At 39.3% G+C, this 13,105-nt stretch overlaps 1 protein-coding gene across 1 annotated transcript; it reads left to right on the forward strand.

Moving 5' to 3' along the window:
• Positions 1-4,300: 4,300 nt before the first annotated feature.
• Positions 4,301-12,737, forward strand: dsc2l (desmocollin 2 like). Its single transcript, XM_008334375.3, has 16 exons — positions 4,301-4,655; positions 4,823-4,913; positions 5,046-5,251; positions 5,366-5,467; positions 6,414-6,569; positions 6,872-7,016; positions 7,105-7,259; positions 7,373-7,507; positions 7,616-7,801; positions 8,062-8,309; positions 8,465-8,607; positions 9,522-9,743; positions 9,918-10,139; positions 10,391-10,506; positions 10,620-10,919; positions 11,631-12,737. The coding sequence occupies exons 1-16, from the start codon at positions 4,617-4,619 to the stop codon at positions 11,826-11,828; spliced, it is 2,664 nt and encodes an 887-aa protein (XP_008332597.1). The 5' UTR covers positions 4,301-4,616; the 3' UTR covers positions 11,829-12,737.
• The last annotated feature ends 368 nt before the right edge of the window (positions 12,738-13,105 follow it).

The following is a 13,105-nucleotide window of genomic DNA, read 5'->3' on the forward strand; positions in this document are numbered from 1 at the left end:
ATAACAGGCGGAGGAGGGCGGTGGAGGCCACTCTCTGCATAGCTGTGATACTTGTGCAAACCATTGTTTCTGACCAGGAGACTGGGCTCCAATGCAGTTTACTCTGAAAAGGTTAAATGTTGTATCTTTAACAGTTTACTGACAAACAAAGTCAAGCGTAGTGTCGGATTTAACTTTTTTGTAGCCCCGGGCCACTGATTCCCATTTACCTTTTGGGTTGCTTCATGGCACTGCAGGGGTAGGTGTAATAAAATTAAAAAAACAAATTATATTTTTAAAATGACATACATTTAAATAATGCATGCACCCATGCAACCACTGCTTTTACCCACTGACGTGACTGTGACTGTGCACGACTGAGCAGTTCAATTTAGTGCATGCTTTGTTATTGAAATCATAACAAATTAATCAGGTCTTATCTTACATTCAGTAAAATCTTAAAGTTCATAAAATGTTTCTCTGCCTCCTTCAACAGCTCCAACACCCTGATGACACCCAAAGTCCCCTAATCCTTTTGTTAATCCATCCTGTCAAAGCAATGTTTTTTCTTCCTCATTGAATGTCTGAAAAATTTCATCTGCCTCATCATGACATCTCATCCAGAACGCTGTTAGATTTCATTATCCCCAAAAATAACCTCAAGTTGCACACAATGCATTGCTCGTTGCTCAGTGGTTTTATTCCTATCCAGGCTCTCATATGATTACAACTTTTTTTATTAATTCTATGGCATATATTTTGTATAATAACTTTAAAGCTACCACACATCTATATTTAACTATATTCATGGTATATATTCTTAAAAACCATTAACCATTAACCAATTTATGTTAAAACCATCTGCATGAAATGAACAGTTTTCATTCATTATTTATGATCATTCTATTATACTTAAACAACATGCTACACAATGTTATTGTATTTTTTTCACTTTTACTCACCCTAAGTATAGAAACCATCAAATAAATGTTTTCTGAAAGCACTGTGTTAAAACTTTCATAAGAGAAATGAGTGCATAAAAACCTGCAAGGTGAATAACAGGGAGCAAATGTTTGTTGTATAAACACGAAGGACGTTATGCCCTTGTATGTTGTACAAAAAACAAACAAACCCAAAACATAAATTAAAGGCAACGTAATTCAAAACCCTGCAAGTAAAAGTGATGAACTGCACATCGGCCAGGTATGAATTTTATTGCCTGTTCAATTATTTATTTAAATGAATTGCATTCGCCTCGCACTAACTTTCTCACTCATCTGTAAAACTTTGCCTCCACCTGCGAAATTCCCTACAAGTCCACGTCACTTTCTGTCTTCACCTCTTACACACATCCATCCGCACCAGCACTGATATGAGGTGAAGAGTTTGTTTCGCACAAAGGGAGGAGGGAAAGAATGATACAGAGAAAGAAAACAACCATGTCAGAACAGCGAGTGTCTGTCTCGCCAAGACCCATAAAACTTTTATTCCCTGAAATTAGAGGTGTAAAGGAAATATGTTATCACTCCTTTATGTTTACATTAAACATATACGATCATATCTAATAACTCTTAATGACATAATTTTAGATTTTTCATTTGTTGAAAGTAAATACATTTCTGGTACACAGAACCTTATAATTAACAGCTGGGAGAGTGATTGTTGTTGGTGAAACTCTGATGAGTCAATGTCTCCAGGATGGTGTGTCAATGGTTTCAGTTTGAAAGATAATATGCATGAGAAATTACATGCAAGACATTTGCATGTCTTAGACTGAAACAAAAGGTGTCCTTAAATGGGAAGCAGTCAATTGTGTCCCACTTTTGAAGTCGTGAAGGAATTTGTCAAAAATGCAGCATGTTGACTCCGAAAGTAAACAGGAAGAGTTTGATTAACCAGACTGCTTGTGTTAGTCTTGTTCATGTTTCCTGAGTACTTTAAGATACACAAAAACAAGTAGTTATAAACAAGTAGTTGATTTTGGACAAGTGGGACATAGGACAATAATTGATGGACATATTTAAGCTCACGCTGCCTGTTTAGGATGTTCACACCTAAATGAAAAAAGGAACGAAAATGTTTCATTCCAATTTCAACCCTCACACTCCAGAAAGCTCCACCCTGGCCTCTCAGTTGGCACTCATCCAAAGGGTGTGGAGGAGTTGGAACCAGGTGCCCGCTGGAACTTTCCTGGCTCAGAAACAGTCACAAGAAATGTACTTTCTATTACATCTCATATCAACCTGTGTACATTTACATCACCTTATACAAATGAGGTGTGCTAACAATACCAGAGTATAAATGCTTGTAGGCATATGGTTGTCGTGTTAAATGTTTGTGTCAGACTACAGTATATTTCCCAACATGTCTCTCTGCCACACCTTGGAGATAATAGCATTACAAAACAAACAAGGTGTATGCTGTTATGCAACAATGATGCAAATGTTTAAATGACATAGTTATAACTCACTAAAAACTCACCCTGCTGTTTTTTTTTTGTGCTACTAAGCAAAAGTAAAAAAAAAACTAAAACTAAAACTACCACCATCTGTGTTATCTTTTTTTTTTTTTCAAAGTGAATTACAATGAGAGGACAGCGTGGGAGGTCAGGCACAGTGTTACAGTAAGAAGAAGAAGAAGGACAATGGGTCTATCCGCTGTAATGCTGCTCACACTGTGTACTGTGTACACATAAAAAGTACATTGAGCGCAAGTATACACGTCCAACATACTGTTTAGTTGTGAAGAAAGATAACAGTATTCTGCTGAGCTGGTCCTGCATTTTGTGTTGTGACTCCAGAGTTTTAAGACCTTTCATTACGTCCACGCCCATGTCTCACATAAGAGCTGTCTTCCTGACATTTTTCTCACCTTTCCTGTTGCACACTCATGTAACTTCTCCTCCTACAACAGCCCCCACCCCTCCTCTAGTAACAGTACACAGTACACAGAGTCTGGTGTTGTTGACCAAGAATACTCTCCTTTTTTATCAGCGGTTTTATAAAGATAGTAAATGCTTCTCACCCGTGGGAGCAGAGTCCCCCCCTCACACAGGGCTTAGTTCAGCTCACATTCCTGTGGCGCTAAGTGATTGCCGATCCTCCTACCAGAATGCTTTAGTGGAGCCACAGAAGAGAGGAGGGGCATGCAGAGGTCATGTGTGGACCTGGGTAGACCAGATACTCTTGAAAAACAAGCAGTATTTACTGCAGTGTAATAAGCTAAAAGTAGTATTTTTAAATACATTTTTTCTAAATTAATTTTTAATACTGCATATGTCGAATGTGTGTAGTATCCAGTACTTATGGTTCAATTATTAAACCAGTGTGCAAACCCTGACTGTAGTACTGTGTCACATCTTATCATTTACTATTTATTACCACGTTTTATTGCTACTTATAGTAAAGGGATCTTTATGCAGAGTTCAAAGTAAATTTTACATTTTACAACAATAATGTTAAGTTATAATGTATTCTTTACAAACTACGATATTACTTATCTTTTGGTAGCTACTTTAGTAACAGACTATCACCACGATCGGGGTTATAAAAATTACTTCAAAGTTCATGCAAAATTATGCTGAGCGTCGGTGGATAAAGCAGTTTGGAATAGAACTCACCTTAATTAATCATATAATTAATTTATAATTGGGGGGTCCCTAGTGCATCTCTTCAACATCTTTGCCTGAAAAAGGCGATAGACCCCCATACATGTTAATTATTTGGAGAATGCCTTAAAAAGACAAAAGGCCTGCATACTACATACAAACATACAGTAAGTCTAAGATTCTTTAAAAACTGGTATGGTATACTCAGTCACTTTCACTTATTTGTCTTTCGCAGTTATAACTAATAAAACGGGAGGAACGCAGTGGCGGCTGCATTCCTTAACAGGGAACAAATGTTGGGTTTGTACGATTTATTAGTTCTGTTTAATCATCCCAGTGGGCCATAAATTATACAAAATTAGTTCACAGGTCCTTAAAAAAACTTTTCAAGAACCAGGGCTGGTCCCAGGGCCAGACTGTGGACACACTTCAATGACTGTACCTCAAGAGCATACATTAAACTTTAACAAGAGGCAGCACCCTGTATTTTAAAGACACTTTATTTCTTATAAATACACATCTGTAACTCACATGGCTCTTAACTCTTCCCTGACAGATTTACTGTTGTCACTCTCTGTTTTTGAGTTCTTTCGCCACACTTGGCACTTTTGAAATTGAATGCAGAACCGTTTCTGCCTGCCAAAAGACTGGTGCAAGGTTGCCCCCTCCTGGTGGAAATACGGGAACATTCACCCTTCACATATATATTCAAACTTGAAAGTCTTTGACGTGTTCAGTAAGACGGCTGATCAACGCCGAGGCACAGCCGACCTAAGGTGCTTCTTTGGGCTGTCACAGCCTGGGTGGGGCAATTTAAGGTGTGTCCGTCCGATTAGTCACGGCAGCAATACGGGCTGTCTGTGCTCGCCCAGGGCATACATGCAGGTGTAGGTTCATCTTTCCTGTTTTCTGGTCGTTCTTGTTGTTTTTGAACGGAGATAGCACAGGCTCCTCAACTGTCACTTTTCCTGACTGATTCACCTCCACTGTAGCCCGGACTCCTGCCTGGGACGGCAAGGAACTGCCAGAAATGGCGAATATTTTCGTTTTCGCTTTAAGTTTTATGCTGGTACGTTCCTTTTTAACTTTTAAAAATGTAAATGTATCATGTTAGTTTTTCTGTTCAAACATTTTATAGAGCTTTAGTTTGTTTGTGTTGTATTTGTGTCGATACGTTTATATTAACCTTGCTTTAAATATGGTTAAACGCAACAATATTTCCTTGTGTCGCTATAGAGTCTGCTCCGTGTGGAGCCGTGTTTTATCCCGGACTCTCTGTATCTGCTGGTGCCGCAGCAAATTCAGCCAGACTTTGAACTAACTAAAGGTACTTCCGGCCATTATTAATCTACTTGCACTAAACTCACCGTAACGCACCATAAACTCACCTAACACAATGTCCTGACATTCGTTCTCTTTTCTCTCCGTTTCCCCCATTTCCTCCCCACTCTCCGCTCAGTGGGAACCGCAAACTGCGACAGTAAAACATTGCGGCTGACTTTGTCTGATGAAAGTTTTGAATTTAACAATGGAAGAATAGTAGCCGTGACGGACGTGTATGTTGGAGCAGGAGGGCGGACATTTTATGTGCGGGCAGAGGACGGTAGTGGACCGCAGAGTGAGATGGAAGTTCACCTTATCCACAGCACACTGCAGAAGCCAAAGGTGAGAAGCGCTCTGGGCAAGATACTGTCTCTTCTTTCGTAATAAATGCTCCACAGCGGTAATAATAGTCATTTACCTTTTCCCTTTCTCTGTTTACTTTTCTAAATGTGAAAGCCTAAAGAGGGGCTCCTGAAGCGCACCAAAAGAAGGTGGAGCCCTCCACCCTTCAACATCTTGGAGAATGACCCCGGACCTTATCCAAAAGAGATTGAGAGGGTAATAACACATGCCATGTACTGCAATGTAGCAGGGTTGAGCAGTGGGTGAGAGGAAAGCCCAGAGGGGAAATGACAGGAACTCCCACTCCCTTGGGTCTGTAAATATTTGCAGCAGCCAATGTGGAACAGCAATTTCTCACATTTCTCATTTCAAATGTACAAACATTACTGGTGTTTTTTTCTTATTTATAGCCTCATTATTATTATTATTAACATTAATAATAATAGTTCTGTGCTAATGCACGATCAACACTGAGGTCATGGTTTTTATCAATCACTAATGCATTGTTTTAATTGGAAGTATGCCTCATCTAATCAGCCTCCAATCTAATTTTACAACATCTAATGTGTGACGAGCATTGCGGTGAATGGCATTATATGTTTACTGTGCATTACAGACCCTCATGCTATATGAACATTTTTGTTTATATAAAGTTATTGCCATATACTGTATATATATATATATTGCATCACATGTTTTTAATTTCTTTTTAATTCCCAGACATTATGATTCACAGCCACATCATTTAATTGCCTCACTTTCAGGTGACTTTTGTTGATGACTAATTTTAATCCTTTGCCAAGTATCAACTGTTGAAGTGTCTGTCACACAAAAGGTTGTGACTGAGAACGGGAAGAATATCAAATGAAGCGTTTTTGATGATAATTGTTCTTAAAAGCTGCTTGACCAGAGACTCGGAGAGAAAAGTAATTCATGCAATATTTCTTTATCTGAGTCTAAGTCTGAGGAGAGTGCTGGACATTTCAGAATTTCAAAAAATAAATCTCCAATCTTCATTTGAAATAGCCAACAGAGTATTGGACAATTTCCCATGTACTAATTAATAAAATCTATCAAAAAAAATAAAAATAAATAATCTTACCTTCCTGAAAGTATATGTGCATTCCTCTGACTGACTGAAATTATGTGGTTTCTTTTGCAGATTGTGTCAGATTCTTCTGCCACACATGATGTGTACTACACCTTCAGTGGACCAGGTTTCAATGAGCACCCGGTTGGTGTCTTCAGCCTGGACAAAGACAGTGGGATGTTGAAAGTTCATCAAACAGTCGATCGTGAGATGTTCCCAAACTTTACAGTGAGTAAATGATAATGTGATTCAGTCAGGAATGGTTGAATGTTAAAAATCCCATTCTAATTAATTGTATTTAAATGAGGAACTTTTAATGTTTGGACATAAGTCAGTTATACTACCAATCATGTCCAACTAAAAGGGGTATGCCCTTTTTCAAATTCAAATGTACAAATAGACACAGTGGACAGCATCCCATTTTCTTATTTTGTTGTGTAAAATAAACTTTTTGGGCGAACATTTTCTTCAGCGTATCCTAACAACTAATGTATGTGACTCCTTTTAAGTTAATTTTTTTTTGTTCACAGCTGACGACCAAAGTGTTTGACAAGCACACAATGCAACCCACAGACTCGCCTCTGCCCATCCAGATCATAGTGGATGATGTGAACGACAATGCTCCAGAATTTAAAAGTGCCCTTCAGTTCAGTGTGCTGGAGCACAGCAAATCAGGTCAGTGTGTTTCAAACCTGTTGAGCTGTAGTGTTTGACCCACAGTGAGGATGTCAGTGGACTTGATACATTGTTTTTTCCTCCACAGGGACATCTGTGGGCAAGGTGGAAGCTACAGACAGAGACCAAGAAGGAACTACACACGTCAAGATTAAATATTCTCTCCTGACGGGTTCTGATAAGTTTTCCATTAACCCAGTAACTGGCGTGATCACCACATTAGTCGGCAACCTGGACAGAGAGGTACACCCTGCTGTCTTGGTGTTAGTAATTTACACAACCAACAAATAGTGATACTCTAGAAGTTTCAACTGATCCTTTCAATATGCCTTGTTTTTCATTACATTCTTCTCAAGGTTAAAGACAAGCAGTTGGTGACAGTAGAGATTAAGGATATGAATGGTGCCCCCATTGGTCTATCAAACACCGGGACAGCGACCATTACAATAGGGGACATTAACGACAACCCTCCAACTTTTACCAAAGCATCTGTAAGTTGTCAAAGACACACAGTGACGCTGCTTTACATTATAGGAGCGAGACCTCAAAAATTTAACAAAACACAATCGTTTTGTAATTAAAAAAATGTTAATTTACAGTACAACGCCAATGTCAAAGAAAATGAACAGGACAAACTCATCCTCCACATCCCAGTGGAGGACAAGGATTTAATCAACACTCCAAACTGGAAGTCAAAGTTCATCATCACCAAAGGAAATGAAAATGGGATTTTCAGGATTGATACTGATCCAAAAACCAATGAGGGTCTTCTGTATGTTGTCAAGGTAAATAAGACAAAAAGATTTATTGTTGTAAGTATGTGGCTAAAACACATTAACTCAGGTTTGACCACTATATTCACTAAAAACAATATTTTGGAGAACAGTTTAAGCCCCATTACACAATAATGCAACATTAATAATGTGTCACAACAGTGGTAATGTATACTGTGGTCATTCCAGGAAACAAATAATTAATCTAGTAAGAAATGTTGACATGCAGCTCTAGATTTGTTTTTTTAATATTGACATTTTTTATTCTGCAGCCCTTGAACTTTGAGAAGAACAAAAACGTGAAGCTGGAGGTAATGGCACGTAACGAAGCTGACCTGAGCAACACCGATGCCAAATGGCAGACTGTCCCTGTGGACATCAGCGTCACTGACATTGATGAAGGTCCAGAGTTTAGCGCTCCCACTGTTCGCTTCACAGTCAAAGAAAACACCCCCAACGGTACACTGATAGGAAGCTACACAGCCACAGATCCTGAAACCAAGAGCAGTGATGGCATCAAGTAAGACACTTGTATTCTCACATCATTAAAGTCTCTATTTGCTGCAAATTGTCATTTCGACCACTGCTGCATTCCTTCAACACTGGGGGGCAGACTTTGACTGCTGACACTGAAGAATGTGTTTGTAACACACATGTATTTTTCCTTTCTCTCAGGTACTACAAGTCTACAGACCCAGCTGCCTGGATCAATGTTGACAAGAATACAGGAGAGCTGAGGGTGGCAAATACAATTGACAAGGAGTCACATTTTGTCCAGAATGGGATTTACAACATAACAATGAAAGCTGTCGATGTCAGTAAGTTGTTTGTTAAAGTTGGACACTTTTTACCTCCTTCCAGGAAGTTCATAAGAAAATCCTCAGCTTAAAATGGGTTCGTGTATAAACATGTTAAAGTCTTCAAAACAGTGCTGCTACTTAATTATCTGTTCCCGTTTATGCTTCATAAACATTGTCTCCTTTGAGTTTAGCAAACATTCATAAGACTGACTGAGAAAGTGGTGGTTTGTGAATTCCATCAAACTCAGCATGTCTAAAGAAGGCGTGTTTCTCTTGTAATTTGTTGGAATTGTCTCGGCAGCGACATGTTTTTTAGGATTCTGGCTCCAACCTCACTGGTTTCTGTCGAAACAAACTTTTTTTTCCACCTTTTGTTTTTGTTCTCCCTACACAAATGTAATGTAAACTGATTACTGACTCATCCATGAGTTTCAGAGGAAAATTAATCAAATAAATTCCATGGAAAGAGTCAAGCAGCTAATGCCTGGAAGTAATGAGCATTTGGTGAGTTCCTAACAAAAAGTTAAGCAACACCTTAATGGATCAATGGAAAACAATAACAAAGACAAGTATGAATAGTATGACAGAAACAATAACGCCAATAAGCTGAAATTCCAGTGTCTACGCTGAACATCAACTACTTTTTAATCTATAAAAATCTGGCCATGTGTAAGACTGCTGCTCTGAGGACACCTCACTTGGCCCCTGCATGTTAACGTGTCTTTGAACCAATTGTATTTGACTGTAGCTGCTAACACAGATCTCACACCTAGCCAAGCCTGTCTCTTCAGTGTTTTGCTTTTGAAAATGCTTTATGCCTTTTCCTGAAGTGCTCTGGCTCTCCTGCAACTAACTACTACCGGATTCACAATAATAAAGTTGATGATTGTCTTTCATTAGACCTGATTTAATTAAAAATGTCTCCCTTCCAGCCTCTAAAACAGGCACAGGAACCGTCATTATTCAAGTGGAGGACGTCAACGACAACGTGCCGACGCTACCCACCGGCGAACGGGTGATCTGTGAGAAGGATGGAGAGTTGGGCTCTGTGTACGTTGTGGCTGAAGACAAAGACGAGTCGCCATTTTCTTCACCTTTCAGTTTCAATTTGCCGAAGGACAATGATGGAAAATGGACGATGGCAACCTATAATGGTAGGTGGTTGCATTTTTATCAACTGTTTCTGTGCGACAGAGAAATGCCATGATCACAGTGGGTATAAATACTTGCTAACTTTAAAAGTAAAATCAAAGCATATCTTGCTGATAAACTTCAATGTCTCACTGTTCTGTACCATGCTGAGCTGCGTTGTCTTTTTAACTCTTCAGCCACAACAGGCATCTTGAAGCAGATCAAAGAGCTCCCGAGGGGGATCTACCAGGTTCCTGTTGATGTTACGGATCTACAGGGTTTTGGTAAAACACAGACAGTGACAGTCAGAATTTGCCAGTGCAGAAATGGCATCTGTTTGGCCAAGGACCGCTCCGTAACATTAGGAGGACTTGCTGTACTGGCTATGTTGTTACCTCTGCTTCTGCTCCTACTGCTCTGTAAGTAAACCACAGACACCAGCAGACATGTCTGGGCCGAACAGTGTAGATAAACAAACAGTTTTTCTGTTCAGGTAAACAAAACGTTTATAGGAAGTTTTTAAATGTAGTTGTTGAGTGAGTTGTCTCGATGCTGCTGTACACCACATGAAATCTAACCAGCAATGATTGTCACACATTCTGAATTAAAAACAACCATTTTCCAATGTGATCATTTCTAACTGTCATGCCTTATTTATTTTTTTAATCAGGTTTACTCCTTGCTTTCATCTGTGTGACAAAGAGGGAAAAGCGAGAAATTGAGGACACAGGAGACAGTGGTGGAATTTTGCTCCAATCAAACACTGAGGGGAAAGGAGATGAAGTGGTAAGGCCACCGTGGTGATGATGCTGAACTCTATGGTTAAGACACTTGAATAAAGTTTGAATTGTGGACCTGATGTTGATGTTGGACTGTCTGTTTTTTTATTTGCTCCTCAGGATGCCAGCCTCATCATTGTCCCTACCTCTGGAGTAGACATAGACCTAACAAAGGGTTCAGTCAAGGACCTGAATACAGGATATATCAAGGGGAGTATGGGCACCATGGGAGGCCACAATATACACGAAAGCTGGAGATACAAGTCCAATGAAATTGACTCTGGCCAGTTTGATCAGAATGGAAAACTTGGCGGTCATTATGGCCATCTTGTTAACAGTGGCGTGAGCGCCGACAGCCGATATGTCCAAGACGCTTCTTTTCTCCACAATTGGCAGACAAACGGACGCTATCTCCACAAGGTAATAGTTTAATCTATGTTGTTGAAGCTTTGGGGAACTGCAGCTCTTACAGCAAAATTGTAACACAGGCATGGATGGAAAACACTGCTGAATATGTGTGATTTCATGCAATATTGCAGCAGGTATTACTATGCAACTTGCCACAGAGCTAAATGGGACATAAATGTGCTTGCACATGTGGATTTTAAATTTTTAAGTCAGTAATTAACTGACACACAGCAGTATGAAGTCTATTTTTGTCCTATGGCACAACATTGTTATTAACATTAACAATTTAGTTTTCATCACACTTTCAGAACATGAACCACCTTTTGTGAACACGTTTGTGAAACTAGGACAGAGACACAGAATTGAATGTTCACACAGGCCTGCAGCTCTTAGCTTTAATAACATCTTGGTTATCTGTAAGAGCTGAGCTCAGGTGACTCTCGTGTGTAAGATAATCTCTCTCTCTTTCTCCCTCTCCGGTCTGATAGTATCCTTCGTAAACTTTAATAATACTCCAATTCTCGGGTGGAGAAACACAATTTGTGTCTTGTGTCAAATGTTTTGGTGAAGTGTTTGTTCAATGTGTAATATCAGAGTGTCAGCCATATCCTGAACTGCCCAGCCTGACCACTGCTGTGTTATCTCCCCTCACATCTTGTGGGTTTAGCTCACTTGGTGTCATAACAACCTGTTTCTGCGCTCTTTTCCTTTCTCCTCTCACAGAAACTGGATTACTTTGTATCAGAGGAGGATGGACGCTACGCTGACGACATCATCCACTCCTATGGGTTTGAAGGGGCCGGCTCGGCGGCTGGCTCCGTCGGTTGCTGCAGTGAATTCGGCGACAACGAAAATCTCGACTTCCTCAACGCACTCGGACCAAAATTCAAAACTCTTGCAGATGTGTGCAAAAAAACATGAACAATGAAGCATTGAAATTAAGTTTTACTCTTCACTGTCCAACACATGGCCAGACCTAGGATTTAAAAATTGAATATACCCCTGAACACAAATTGAGAAAATGAGATCCTGCAGGTGGCGGTGTTTTGTGCCCACACTGCCCAGATTTTGCTTGATATTTTTAATGTTTTTCCAGGCTCTTTTTCTTAATGGTAAAAAGTCTTTTGCACTGAAAACTCTGATGTACATATTCTACGTTGTTTAATACACTTTAACACCATGCTTGCGTTTAAAGTGTTTGCGTTCATGAAGGTTTTATTGATACTTGCAGTGGAGGGCTGCTGGGGTTTTCTATCGGTTAGTAACAAATTTGGGTATTTTGGTTTATACTAATATAGTGCTCGGAGTAAACGATACAGTGTTCTTTACTGGCTGCATGTTTGCTCTGGCTGCATGTTTGCTCTCTTGAATAGTTTTGATAATTTCTTTTATAAGAAAAATACATTAGGATAATGCACTTCTAAGTATTAAACCTGATTATAATGATTTTACACATCATTTTATAACTCAGGTATTGTTCTGCATAACTAGTAACAAAAGTAAGGTTGACTGACTTCAACTGCTTTTTCAACACATCCAGGAAATATTTGCGCAAATACATTCCAGCACGGCCCACAGCAAGCAACAGGGCGTTGTCTCAGGCTTCACTGTCAGGGTGGTTATAGCTGAATTCTGACAGTAATCCAACAAAAGTCCATACATGGGCGTGTATGGGAGGAATGGAACAGACATTGTGACTCAATCAACTGCTGCAAAGAAATTCAACCAGTTCAGACAAATGTCTCCTGAATGCGAGCAGACATTCACATATGATGTCAGCTGTTAAAACCTGTAATGCATTGTCATTAAAGAATGTCTCTGGTGACTTCACTCTATCTGTTTTAACTCTGAACAAACATATATTTATACATGTATATACATATATACACAGTAATGATATATATATATAAACATATATTTACTTTTTTCTGTGTCTATTACTGAATCAGAGGGGAAAAATAATATTGATATTTTGTCAAGACAATCTTTTTGCAATTTTTTTATGGCTTGTACAACACATACTAACCATATATTAGAGCATGTTACGTAAGTAGATGGACATTGATTACACCGACATTATATACTGTAGGGGAGACAACCGAGGGGGGAAAAAAGAGGTGAGGGAGGAAGGAGCAGACAGTATAGCCACAGGAGCTGTTACAGGGCAAACTGTACAGTTGTAGGAAGAACTTTATCAT

The sequence above is a fragment of the Cynoglossus semilaevis genome, chromosome 20 (assembly GCF_000523025.1).
Source record: "Cynoglossus semilaevis isolate Cse_v1.0 chromosome 20, Cse_v1.0, whole genome shotgun sequence".
NCBI classification, from domain to species: domain Eukaryota; kingdom Metazoa; phylum Chordata; class Actinopteri; order Pleuronectiformes; family Cynoglossidae; genus Cynoglossus; species Cynoglossus semilaevis.

What these genes read in the sequence shown, in the direction of transcription:
- dsc2l (XM_008334375.3), top strand. Translation starts at nt 4,617, where the DNA reads ATGGCGAATATTTTCGTTTTCGCTTTAAGTTTTATGCTG. An exon ending in GTCTTCTGTATGTTGTCAAG is followed by an intron (nt 7,802 to 8,061) that starts GTAAATAAGACA and finishes TTTATTCTGCAG; the next exon opens with CCCTTGAACTTTGAGAAGAA. An exon ending in AATGAAAGCTGTCGATGTCA is followed by an intron (nt 8,608 to 9,521) that starts GTAAGTTGTTTG and finishes TCTCCCTTCCAG; the next exon opens with CCTCTAAAACAGGCACAGGA.